At 37.0% G+C, this 13,325-nt stretch overlaps 1 protein-coding gene across 1 annotated transcript; it reads left to right on the forward strand.

Annotated features, from left to right (window-relative positions):
- The first annotated feature begins 4,512 nt into the window (after positions 1-4,512).
- On the forward strand, positions 4,513-5,457 carry LOC103740398 (olfactory receptor 145-like). The gene has a single exon (XM_008840975.1). The coding sequence runs from the start codon at positions 4,513-4,515 to the stop codon at positions 5,455-5,457; it is 945 nt and encodes a 314-aa protein (XP_008839197.1).
- Positions 5,458-13,325: the final 7,868 nt, after the last annotated feature.

Here is a 13,325-nt window from a genome sequence, read left to right on the forward strand (position 1 = left end):
AATTGATTAAATACTACTCAGTAGTCATCATGCCATTTGAAATTTTGTTTAATTGCTCAAGACAAGCTATGAATTAAATCTCATGTCTGGACTCTTTTTCATTCTCTGCCACTGGTCAAAACTTTGTCTTTACAATGTTACTGATTATTGCAAATACAGCCTACTTCCCAGGCACGAACTTTTAAAAAAAAATGTTATTTTCTCAGATAATTTGAATTTATCTTACTTAAAAAAATGTGTTGAAGAATGCAAATATATATTTTATATGCTTATTTTTCTGAAGTTCAGAGAGATCAGTAATTTACATATTTTCACATAGATATTTAAAAATTATAGAAAGAAAGATAACTTCCAAGTTCAGGCTTACCATCCTTTGAAAACATTTTTTTTTTACTTACTTCATTTAACTTTTTAAAAATTAAAAAAAACTTTTTAAAAATTTCATTAAAATGAAATGCATTGGAACATTTCTTTTTTGATTGACTGTACCTTGCTCTTATAAAGGATTGTGTTTTAAAATATTTTATTATTTTTATTTTAGGTGTATGTGTGTATTACCTGCATGTGTGTAAGTGTACCTGGGTCATGTAATTCCCAGAGAGGCCAGAGGAGGGTGTTGGATCCCCTTGAACTAGAGTTACTGATGATTATTAGCCACCTATGGGTGCAGGGTATCAAACCCAAGTCCTCTGTAAGAGCAGACAGTGCTCTTAACTGCTGAATTATTTCTCCAGCTCTGATTTTTGGTATACCACCTGTTGCTTGTTTGGTACATTGTGATTCTTGGGAAAGAGGATGCCATCGTGCCTGTGTAGTTAGGCCATGATTGGCTTGCATTAGGAACACACTGTTATTTTATTTTTTTAATTCTAAAAACAGTTGAAATACTTTCAGGATCTTTTATTTGAGATATTTTTCTTTGAGAGATTGAGAGTGTTTTATGGAGACTGGATCTAACAGACCACTAGTTATAAAGACACATGGGCAAGAAGTAAGATATCTCTGAGTGGAGAATGATTAATGAAAATTTAAACACTATTTTATTTGATTCTATGTGGCTGTATTGTTTTAGTTGCTATGATCCCCTCTCCCATAGTTCTTAAAGTTCTCCCATAATCAACTTCTAGGGTGAAGAGAAATTAACAGAATTTAGGGGAACATTTAGGTACCGTGAAATTAAACTTGAGTGATATAAGGTCTCAATTCCTTGGCGTTGAATATACAAATGGGCTAAGTTATTGGTTTATGGATTGAAGTGACCACTTGCTCCTCAATCAGTCTTTCTAATATCAGCATACTGTTTAATTTTAAATGAGTTTCACCTGTATGAAAAAGTAGAACCAAACTCCAGTCCTCTCAAAAAGCAGTGAGTGCTCTCACCGAGAAGTTAGCCTAACCCCCATTCATTTATTTTATTTCCAAATACTAAATATGTCAATAAATCAAATTTGGGTTTACTTTGTTAACTTCATGGTTACATTTTTCCAAGTAAGTGACAAAAGATGAAAATCAGACACTTCACATCTAAATATAGATATTCATTTCATCTGGAAGTAGTAAGAGTTTTAGCAGCAGTGAGCCTACATTCCTCAGGAGCAGCTGGGTTTTTACATTCTTGAAATTTACTATTATAGCTCTTCCCAATTTGCCTTAAACACCACGACTGCCCACTATTTTAGATATTTGAGGCTTCACATAGTTCTTTCCCTTTTATATATTACAGCTTCTGTTTGCTGCCTTTCATTTCTGCATTCTCATTTTCCACACTTTCCCATCTACTTACAAATAGGATTATTGATTTCATTTTTATTATAATCAAAGTCATCATTTCTGCCAATGAGAGCAATAATTTTAAAACTGATTTTGTGAGAAATTCTTTTTCTCAAACAAAATATTGCTAAGAAGCATGTTTTTACAATCATTTTCTCTCTTTTTCATTTATTATTTTTATTTTATGTATATGCATGTAGTGTCTACTTATATGTAAGCCAATTGGAGTTATGGATCATGGTAGGTTGTAATATGAGTGCTAGGATCAATCATTTCCTTTCTTATGATGCATTCCACTCAATTATATTCTGTTCTCAGCTTCCTTGATTGAGCTCTTTCAGTATTTCCCAGTATGGAGGACAATTTAGTTATTTTTCTTATTCTCCTTTTTGATTAGTTACATTTGATTTCAACAATTCAATGAAAGAGATATTTCTGTAATCACCCCTGTTTCATGAAGAATAACTTGAAGCACAGAGATATTAACTTGTCTAAATTATCATAGTATTAGAGTGAGGATACACAGGATACAAACACATACTCTAATTATATAGATATTGTCTTTTCTCCAAATACAAATTGTTGACCTTATCATTATTATATTTAACCATAAGCAGGATATTCAAGCAGAAATTTCTACTAAATACTGAAAACTTTACATGGCATGCCATACATTAAAAGTGGTTGTGGAGCTCGGTGTTTGTAGATTAGTGGTAGAGCCCTTGTCTAGCAAAAATGAAGCTGTGTAATCCATCCCTAAAACATAAAACCAAAAAATAAAAAATAAAACAAACAAACAAACAAACAAAAAGCTAGCATCAGTAATTGAAGAGTGATGTCATGGTTTCCTTTTCCCATTATTATAAAAAACAAAGTGATTCTTTTAAGAACTCTGGATAACACCTGAAGCACATTACTGTATTTATCTAAATATTTCAGGTAAACCAATAAAGGAGTCTGAAAGCAGACTCCATTGAACATTGTTGTTAAAAAATGTACAAATAAAGAAAAACAAAACAGTGTATTTCCCTAAAGAGATAAAAGTGAACAGGGGATGGGAGTTCACTCTTGGCTCAAGTGTAGAGACAGTAGCATCCCCAAAGAGAAGAGCATTCCTGAGCAAAATTTAGTCTTTATGGAATTAAGGACAAATCACAGCCAAGTGTTTCAATACAGTTGCCTCATTTCCTTTTAATGTCTCACAATTTTCTCAGCTAAGGTAATAAGAAAGAATCAACATTGCTCATAGCCACATATATACTGAGGTTAAACTCTTGTAAAGTATTCGGCTGCCTCATCAAGTGGCAATGTGATGATAAGGTCTATTTATTTCTTCCTTTGCTCCAGGAGACTAGGGACAACCACATAAATTATATACAGTGGTGCAGAAATATTTTCAGGGAAAAAGAGAAATGAATTTTGTGATGAACCCTCTTAGACTCAAAGGAAAAATAACCTCCTAAGCTGCTGTTGTCATTACAGGATAACAAATAACAGTCACAAGGAAGCATCCACATTTTCTGTCCTAAGTAGGGTAAGTCTGAAATAAGTTTAAGTAAGGTCTTGGCTTTTATTTAACACATATCTTGATATTGCTAATACAAAATAGAGTATTTGAAGTATACAACTTATTAAGGCTAATATATTCATTATCAAATAACCCAACAATGAAGCTAATTCACATATACTTTATGTGATTAAATAGGCATGTATACAAATAGTGAAGATATAATTTTAAGATGTAGACTGTTAGCAAATACAGGTATACCATATGATGCTGTTAACTGTTGTTAACATGATGAACATTTTACCACCAGAACTTAATTGTAACTCATAATTGAGGTTTTTAATATTTTGCTAGTATTGTCTGATGGTTTTCACTTTGAGGTTTTATCAAATAATGTCCAAATCTCTTCATATGTGTATATTGTTATTGCTCATATTGGTAAGATCATTGTGATGCAATGTCTGGATCATTATGCATATGTAATTGCCTGATGTTGAGATGAAAAACAGAATTCTAATATGTGTTGTCTTTTCATTTTGTGTAACTCTAAGATGAATTAAAGTGGAATTACCAGCAAGAGATCCTACATACAGCAGTGGAGAGTGTGTAGGCATCAGTGCAAGAAGGGATTGCATTGCTTGCATCACCAAGTACTTTCTCTATGAAAAATCACACACACACACACACACACACACACACACACACACACACACTACACACATCCCTAGATTTTAGTATTTTACATATTTTTACATATTTTACATATATTTTGTTTTGTTTTGTTTTGGGATTTGAAACATTGTTTATCATTCCAGCTTCATTCACAGTCCATCCTGTATGGAGGGTCAGCACCAGGATTTTACAGTTTCCCTTTGAATGAGGAAGGGTCTCAAGCATTAGAGAGATGATGGGGTGAGAGAAGGGAAATTCTGTCTGGTCCTTCCTCCTTGTACCTGAAATTTCTCTCAGTCATGTTAGGTTATAACAACACTGGTCTCAGTTCAGTAGGTGGATACGATGTTCTTTAATGTATTCAGCTTTAAGATGGTAGAATAGAGAGATGATGTTGTTACTCAATAGCATAGTAACCAGAATTGTTGGTTGTCTAAATTCAAGGTGGTCTTTTAGATATTGTCAGCAAATTCCTCACAGTTGTGGGAAAAAGCTATTCTTGGAAGAGCTGCTTTGTTCTCTAATGCCACTCTTATTTCCTGTGTCCACAGATTTCTTAAAGAATGGCCTTGTACAATCACTCTTTGATAAGAGAATTCATTCTGGTGGGGTTAACAGACCAGCCTGGCCTCCAAGTACCACTGTTCTTGCTCTTTCTATTAATGTATATGATAACCACAATGGGAAATCTAACTTTAATCATTCTAATTGTGCTGAATTCTCACCTGCACACCCCCATGTACTTTTTCCTCTTTAATTTGTCCTGCATAGACAACTGTTTCTCTTCTGTGATTATACCCAAAATGCTAATGAACTTCATGCTACAGAAGAATATCATCTCTTATACAGGATGCATGACTCAGGTCTACTTCTTCTGTTTTTTAATCATTTCTGAATGCTATATGCTGACAGCAATGGCCTACGATCGCTATGTGGCCATCTGCAATCCACTCTTGTATAAAATTGCCATGTCTCCTAGGGTATGTTCCTATCTTATGCTTGGTTCATACTTCATGGGGTTTTCAGGTGCCATGATTCATACCGGATGCATACTGAGACTGACCTTCTGTGATGGAAACACCATCAATCACTATTTCTGTGACATCCTCCCATTGCTCCAGCTCTCCTGCACCAGCACTTTTGCCAATAAGTTAGAAATTTTCATTGTCGGAGGGAAGGACATCATTGTTCATACTGCGGTCATCTTTACCTCTTATGGTTTCATCTTATCCACAATCCTTCAAATAAGGACCACTGAGGGACGGTCTAAAGCCTTCGGCACATGTGGTTCCCACATAATTGCCATTTCTGTGTTTTTTGGATCAGGTGCATTTACATATCTGAAACCTTCCTCAGCTGCATCTCTGAATGAAGGGAAATTATTTTCCACATTTTATACAATTGTAGTTCCAATGCTGAATCCTTTAATCTACAGCTTAAGGAACAAAGATGTTAAGGTTGCCCTGACAAAAACCCTAACCAAAAAATTTGTTTGGAATAAAAATTGATTTGGTGCTTTTAATGAAAGCTTCAAGAGTCTCTCTTGATTTGAATATATATTTTGTGGCTACTTGTTTATATCTTTTACCATAGTATGAAATATTTTAAAATATTTATTCTTGGTCATTTTTTGTAATATATTTTGGTCCCTGATTTGCATTATTTTTTCTTTAAAACTTTTAGCTTTTAAATATTAATAAAACAGTAATTTAATAATTTATTTCTTTTTCATTTTTATAATGAACATTTTCTACAATGTAGTTTATGGTTTTCTCATTAGTGACATAATACTCAATTGCAGGTGTGAAATCAGAAATGACAGTTCTAAATTGCCGCTTGAAATGAAATTTTAATTCATTGTTGTCTTTACATCTGTCTTTTTCCTCTACTAGACAAAAATATTTAACTTTAATATCCATTGTCAATGTTTATTAGAAGTCAGTATTTCCACATTGAATGTTAAATCCAAACAGCTTTCCAGGCACAAGTACTTTGTTATAAATTTTTCTCCTACTATGTGCTATTTTGCTTTTTCAATAAATCACTGCCTTTTAGAATGCATATATACCGCTTGCACAGGTTTCTGAAGTTCTCAAGAGACTAAAAATTCACATATTTTCATGCAGACAGTTAAATAAATATTCTATAAAAATCTAGTCTCTTGAATTCATGTCTACCCACCTTTCAATATGTATTCTGTTACTTCATTTTATTGGATTTATGTCACTAAAATGAAATGAGGTAAAAATTCATCTGTGTTTTTTGACTACATTTTGTTTAAGGTTTTTTTGGCATGTTACGTGTTGTTTGGTTGGTTTTGTTGTTGGGAAAGTGGATGCCTTTTGCTCCTGTGCAGTGGGGAGATTACTGGCTTAGTTAGGAAATAACTGCTTTTTTTTGTTTCTAAATCCTAAAGGATTTGAAATATTTTGAGGATTTTCCAGCTGACAGAACAAGGTTTGGGAAGTGAATGTAACAGAGACCGCAGGTCAAGAAGACACAGGCAAGAAATAAGTCATCTCTATGTAGAAAATGGTTAATGAAAATATAAAGCTTGTTTTGATCAAACTTTGTCTGTAATGATTTATTGTTATAATCCCCCATAATTCATAAAGACTTTCTAGAATTTATCATCTATTTTGAAAATAGGTTAACAGCAATTGGGAGACTGTTGCATAGTTTAAAATGAAATGGGAGATGTCTGTTTTCTGTATTGCTCGGTTTTGAATTTATAAAATGGCTTAATTATTTTAAAATGTTTTATTTAATATTTCTATTTTATGTGTATGAGTGTATTGCCTGCATGTGTGTAAGTGCATCTGTGTCATGCAGTGCCCATAGACATCAGAAGAGGGTGTCAAATTCCCTGGAACTGGAGTTATGGATAGTTAGCTGCCGTGTGGGAACTGGGAATTGAACCCAGGAACTCTGCAAGAGCAGCCAGTGCTTAACCGTTGAGCCACTTCTCTAACCCCCAAAGTACCTAAATTCTTCATTTATCATTTGAAGTCACTGCTTCTTTCTCATTTAATGACTCCACTATAAAATACTTGTTGCTCTATTATGAGGACCAGTACCCATGTCAGGTCACTCGGGAATACCTCTAACTACATCTCCAAGGGTTTCTATGTTTCTTCTCACCTCTACTGGCACTCATACATAGTGCACATATGTTCCCACAGACATAACAAAAAATAAAATAATTATATAAACATGCTTTTTAGTTTCTAAACATGTCCTTATTGCTGAAAATGTTGAACTTGGTGAAATTTCATTTTTCTTTTATATAATGTTCCTTTTTAAAGAATTGTTTTTATTATGAATAAAAATACACTTAAGTAGAGACCCCAGTCTCCCCTCCATCAAGGAGAATCCAGTTGCTCCACATAGTCCAGAAACCCAGATAGGCTGCTTGCAACACCCTGCCATCATTAGAAAGTCCTGCCACTTCTCCTTTCCAAGGACTTCCACCTCCCCCTGGCATCTCTCCCTTCCTTTGCAAATTACCAAAATCCAGTTTAATCCTTACCAGGGACACTTAAAACACCCAGGAGCTAATGGCTCTTCCCTCCCTTTGGGACAGGAGAACAGTCAAGGAAGGCACTGGATTTCCTGCTCAGATGCATATACCAAACATACACAGCATAACACACATATACACACAGAGAAATTTACCTGCAGTTACACAGACATTTTATTCTTTTTTATATTTTATTTAGTATTTTTATGTGTATGCATGTATTACCTGAATGTAGGTAAGTGAACCCATGTCATGCAATGCCCTCAGAGGAAAGAGGAGGCTGTGGGATCCCCTGGAACTGGAGTTACGGACAGTTGTTAGCTGCCATGAGAATGGTGGGATTCGAACCTGGGTCTTCTGCAAGAACAGTCAGTGTTCTTAACCACTGAGCCATCTCTCCAGTCCCTCTTTCCTCATTTTTACACATCAGATACTGTGCTACCACCGCTGAGTTTTCTATTGAGCTAAGGGAAATTTGGAGATGAATGCTTGATTCAGCCCAAGGAAATCATCTTCAGGAGATTGTACACCTGGAGCAGCAACTGCTTAGGGAAACAGAAACACGGAGCATCTGAAATCACGACAGTCTCCGCATGAGTCCCATGAAATTGTGGAGACTTGTCTCAATCCTGCACCTGCGTCCACTTGGCCCACGTTTGATGCTGTTGGAACTACATTACCCAGAAGACACCGCGTAGAGGAGCAAGAAATTTCAGCCAATGAAACAGGATGTTTCCCTACCAACAACTAATACTGGGAGGACTTTAAGCGTTTCGTGGCTGTGATTTCTTTTCTTAAGTTTTTGAATGGGAGTTCAGGTCTTCAGAGAGCTGGTTTTGTGCTCCGTGGGCCAGGGCAGCCGGGTGCCAGAGGAGAAGGGTTTGTCTGGTGGCACAGAGGCAGGGCTGGTACCTGCTACTTCCGGTGTGACTGCGCCAGGCCCAGCTCTGCCTATAAGTTCCATGGAGTTGGCTGTGGCGAAAGCACCGGCTCAGGTGAGTCCAGGTCCATCTGTCGCCACCAGAATTCTAGAGCACAGTTAAGGGTCTGCGGTAGGGGGTTGCTTGTGCTGGGGTTCTGTTTTTTAACATGTGTACTGGGATGCGATACTTCGGAATCTCAGAGGCAGATGGACAGCATTTGGCGAAGACTTGGAGGCGGGCAGGAGTTCAGAGTCCTAAATTCAAGGTTTGCCTGCTGCTATCAGGGAACATGGACCTTCATTGTGAAGGCGCTGGGTTGTCAGGGTGGAGACAGGGAGACCTTTGGGCATGAAAATCCAGTGGACTAACGCACGGGGTTGGTGGGTCTGTAACAAAGAGGTGACAACAGAGGAGGAGATGATTGATCGCAAGAGAGAGCTGTAAGTTCTGGAGGGACAGAGCCATCAAAACTAAAGTCTCAAGGACTAGAAGCATGGCTCAGTGGTTAAAGAGCATTAGATGCTCTTACAGAGGACCTGAGTTCACATGGCGGCTAACAAGACACACCAAGATGTTGGAAATGCCAGAGTCGTGAAACATCTCCCAAGAGATTTGTATACAGAGAAAAGAGTCAGTGCAAGAGAGAGCTGTAAGTTCTAGAGGGACAGAGCCATCAAAACTAAAGTCTCAGGGACTAGAAGCATGGCTCAGTGGTTAAGAGCATTAGATGCTCTTACAGAGGACCTGAGTTCACATGGCGGCTAACAACTGATAGAACCTGATGCTCTCTTCTGACCTCTGTGGGCACTAAGCTACACAAGTGCACTTACATATATACAAGCAATAAACTCATACAAATAAAAATTTTAAAAAGTAACTAAAATATTAAAGAAGAAAACCTAAAGGTTCAAACATGGAAGGGACATGGAGCTTCGGGATTTTTGCATTTGTCCCTATGAGTTTTGGTCTTACTTCCTTCCAACATATGTTCATATGCCCCCATTCCTCCCTTTTGAAATGGAAATTTGTATTCTGTGCCTTCGTGTGGTTTAAGTATGTAGTTTGCTTTTTGATTTTACAAGGGATTATAATAAATGTTTTGCCTTGAGTCTCAAAAGAGACTTTAACCTTTGGGCTAATTAAGAGCTCTGAGCCTGATAAAGATAACGGGAAGTTTTAAAGTTGCACTAAAATCATTTTGAGTTAAAGGATGGCACTGACTTTTTGGGGCCAGGGAGTGGAATGTGGTGGTTTAAATGAGAAATGTCCCATATGGCTCAATTATTTGACAAGATGATCCCGTTGGTGGCACTGTTTGGAAAGGTCATTGAATCATCGGATATTTTGCCTTGCTGGAGGAAGTATGTCACTGGGGGTGGGTTTTGAGAGTCCATAGCCTTCCCTGCTTCTGGTTTTCTCTCTCAACTTCATATTTGCAGGTGAAGATGTGAGCTTTCACCTTCCTGCTCAACTGCCTGCTGCCATTCAGAGGATCATGCTACATAGTGTATGTAAACACCCAGATTTGCTTGCTTTCCTTTTGTAAGAACTCCAAATAGATAACTAGAGATTCGGTTGTTAACTCAAATAAATTGACTCCTTTCCAGATTGTCATCTTTAAAGTTTACAAAATACATTTAACCATTATAGTTAATTTAACTTTTTATATACATTTTGCATTTTCAGGTGTTCAGACGAGTATTGTATTTGCATCACCTCTAACTCCTCCCATGTCCTCCCACTTCCCTCTATCTCAATTCCTTGTCTTCTTCATCATTATTATGTACACACATGTATATGCATATACACATATATACCTATCTATCTATCTATCTATCTATCTATCTATATATATATATACATATAGAGAGACATACATACGTGTGTGTTTGTGTGTGTGTGCACATGCGCATGCAGTGGTAGTCTTGAGATCATGTGCTTTTATGAATGGCCACATGGTATTAGTTAACTTATCAACAGGTAGAACATCCCTGGAGAAAACTATTTCTCTAAGTTAGAACCCAATGGATTGTTCCCCATTCCTGTTGGCATGCCAGTTTATATTGCCATTCCACAGGTTTTGTTAGATCACCATATTGTGGAGATTTCATGGGTGCAGCTTCCCTAGCATGCCTAGAATGTGTTATCTAAGAGCAGATATCCTGTTCTTCTGCTTCTTCTGATCATTCCAAAACTCCCATGATATTTCCTGAGCCTTTGGTGTTGTATTGCAGATGTACCAATTTGGGCTGGGTACCCCAAAGTCACTTATTCTCTGCATTTTGACCCCTAGTAGATGTTTGTACAAATTTACATCTGTTACAAGAAAAAAAAATATTTGATAAGTGACGAGAGTTATACTTATCTGTGAATATACGAATGTATATTTAAAATATAGTAAGAAATTATATTGATTTAAGAAAATCACAGTAGTAGGTTCTTCTCTATATTTAAATCATCATGCATAAATTTCCTCCATTGAGGAGGCCTTAAGTGCTATTAAATGGCTGTTGATTAACGCCATTATAAAATTGCCACAAGTGTACCAATAGAGATATTTTGCTAGGCTGGCTATTGTTGTAGTTCATAGGCTTTACAGCTGGGTAATAGCATTGATTAGTTTTCTCCCTTGGCAACTTGCATAGTGCTTTATGATACTATGTGAGCTAATCTTCTGAGAGGAGACTGCCAGGTCATTTCTAGATCAACTACTCCAAATCCTGTGTCCTAAATATATGATGTCTCCCCCAATGTGTTCTTACCTTCAAGTTCTGGAAGGCAATGTGGGCTGTGACAACAGCTTATATTATTTTTGAGACACTTGCAGTACCCTAACTAACAGTTTAAAGGAAGGTTTCCCTTCTCTAAAACTGAATTTTTATTTGATAGTCTTTGGCCATACACATGCATTCAAAGATATATTGAACATGTATTTATAGTTAACATTGTATGATTTAATTATAGAAATCCATGTGGTACTGTAAACATAGCCAAATTCACATGCCTGGAAAGATCATAGATCTTAAAGAAAACCCTAAGACATTCACATCCCTAGACAAATGTAATTTCTTACTATAGGCTAAATATGGATCCTTATATTTACAAACAAGTATGCCAGTGTTCACTCATCAAAACAACTTCTTTTGTAACAGACAGAGAGTATGACAGAACTCCACAATTGGTCACATACAGAGAATAAACCTCTGTGAAATTCCCAACCTTAAGTGATGTAACTACAATGGTAGCTCTATACCTAAGGTTCATGGAATATAGTAGAACAAGGGGTAGAGAGAATACTAATGCATCTCACAACTCCCATCAACACAACTTCCTCAGGTTCCAGAGGAAAATGAATACAAAAGGCCACAAATGGCCAGAGCTCAGAGAATATGTCTGCAGCATATGGCTTCTTGGAAAGGACTGCTATATTAAACTCCACTCAACCATGGCACAGGGAACACTGTTGTAGAGAGAGTTGGGAAGTTTGTAAGAACAAGAGAAAGTGATGCATGACCATATGGAAATGGAGTCTTTCAGGCTCCTGGGAACTTGCTCATATGAATCTACAGGAACGGTGTCAGCACGCATAAGACCCAAGCAAACTCAAGAAGTCAAAAACCCCAGCATAGAACTGGGGAAATAGGCAGCAGGTCTCAATTTTTTCCAAAGAACTATTGACAGCTGAGTACTTCTAGGTAAGGGAGAGCTGATCTTCTTTAATGAAGTAACTCTAGATATGCTGACTAGACCCCAGTTGATGAACTTGCACTTAAGGACATCTGAGTACACTAACTTGACTCGATATGCCTTAACATAAATGGCAGAATGCATGGAATCTTGTGGCTGCAGGGAGATATGGGAGGGTTCAGGTCGGGGAGGGGGTGTAAAGATGATTAAGATTTTTTGCATGAAGTACACAAAAATTCAATAAAAAATTAAGCATGTGTTTCTGTGTGTGTCAACATGTTTGGTTTCAGGGTTTAAAATTTAGTGTCCCCCTAAATTGCTCTCTGTCTTATTTTGTCAGACAAGGTCTCTCACTGAACACAGAGTTCACCAATATGATTTTCTGGCAAGCTCCAGGGATCCTCCTTTCTCTGCTGAAGTTAGAGGCATATGCTGTTATACCCAATTTTATACATGGTTCTGGGAATCTGAAGTCAGATATTCATATTTGGGTGTCAAACTCTTTAGCGATTGAGTGATTTCCCTAGCCCTCTTTTTCTAAAGACAGAACCTGCTTCATTTGTTTGGCAGTTTATCAGGACCCACCTAATAAGTATCAGTGATATGAGTAAGATTACATAAGATAGTATGTATAAGAGCTTATTGCTGACCCCCGTTAGGAATCACTATTTGACTGGAAAGATGGCTCAGTAAAGAGGAGTGAGTACAGCAAAAGATTGAGGGTCTGAGTTCAATTCCGCTTCATCCTTTTAAAAAGCTGGGCTTGGCCCAATCCTAAAGATTTGGCTTGGCCTAAAGATTTTCATTCCAAAGCTGGTCATTGAGGAGTTGATACAGGAGAATTGCTTGGGCTTACAGGTCACCACCCTACTTCCACATTCAGTAAGAGAATCTTCTTAAAGGATGTAGGACAGAGGGTGATTGAGCAAGGCACCTGTCATCCTTCTTTGGCCTGTGGACCGTTCCCCACACTTGAGTGCATACACATCTCTCTCTCTCTCTCTCTCTCTCTCTCTCTGTCTCTCTGTCTCTCTCTCTGTCTCTCTCTCTCTCTCTCTCTCTCTCTACCACACACACACACACACACAAGCACATGCACTAATCACTATAAAGAGTCATGATATTTACAGTCCAAGCTTACATGTTTCTAGGTACTGAATAATTAAAAATAATAAGATAAGAAGAAATAATAATAAATGTATATATTTTAAATTAGTGAATTGAGCTATGAAATATAGAAAAATAA

Source organism: Nannospalax galili, unplaced genomic scaffold (genome assembly GCF_000622305.1).
Source record: "Nannospalax galili isolate Female #2095 unplaced genomic scaffold, S.galili_v1.0 scaffold881, whole genome shotgun sequence".
Classification (NCBI taxonomy): Eukaryota; Metazoa; Chordata; class Mammalia; order Rodentia; family Spalacidae; genus Nannospalax; species Nannospalax galili.

Bases quoted from the DNA above. Each gene is read 5' to 3' on its own strand.
- LOC103740398 (XM_008840975.1), top strand. From the start codon at position 4,513: ATGGCCTTGTACAATCACTCTTTGATAAGAGAATTCATTCTGGTGGGG.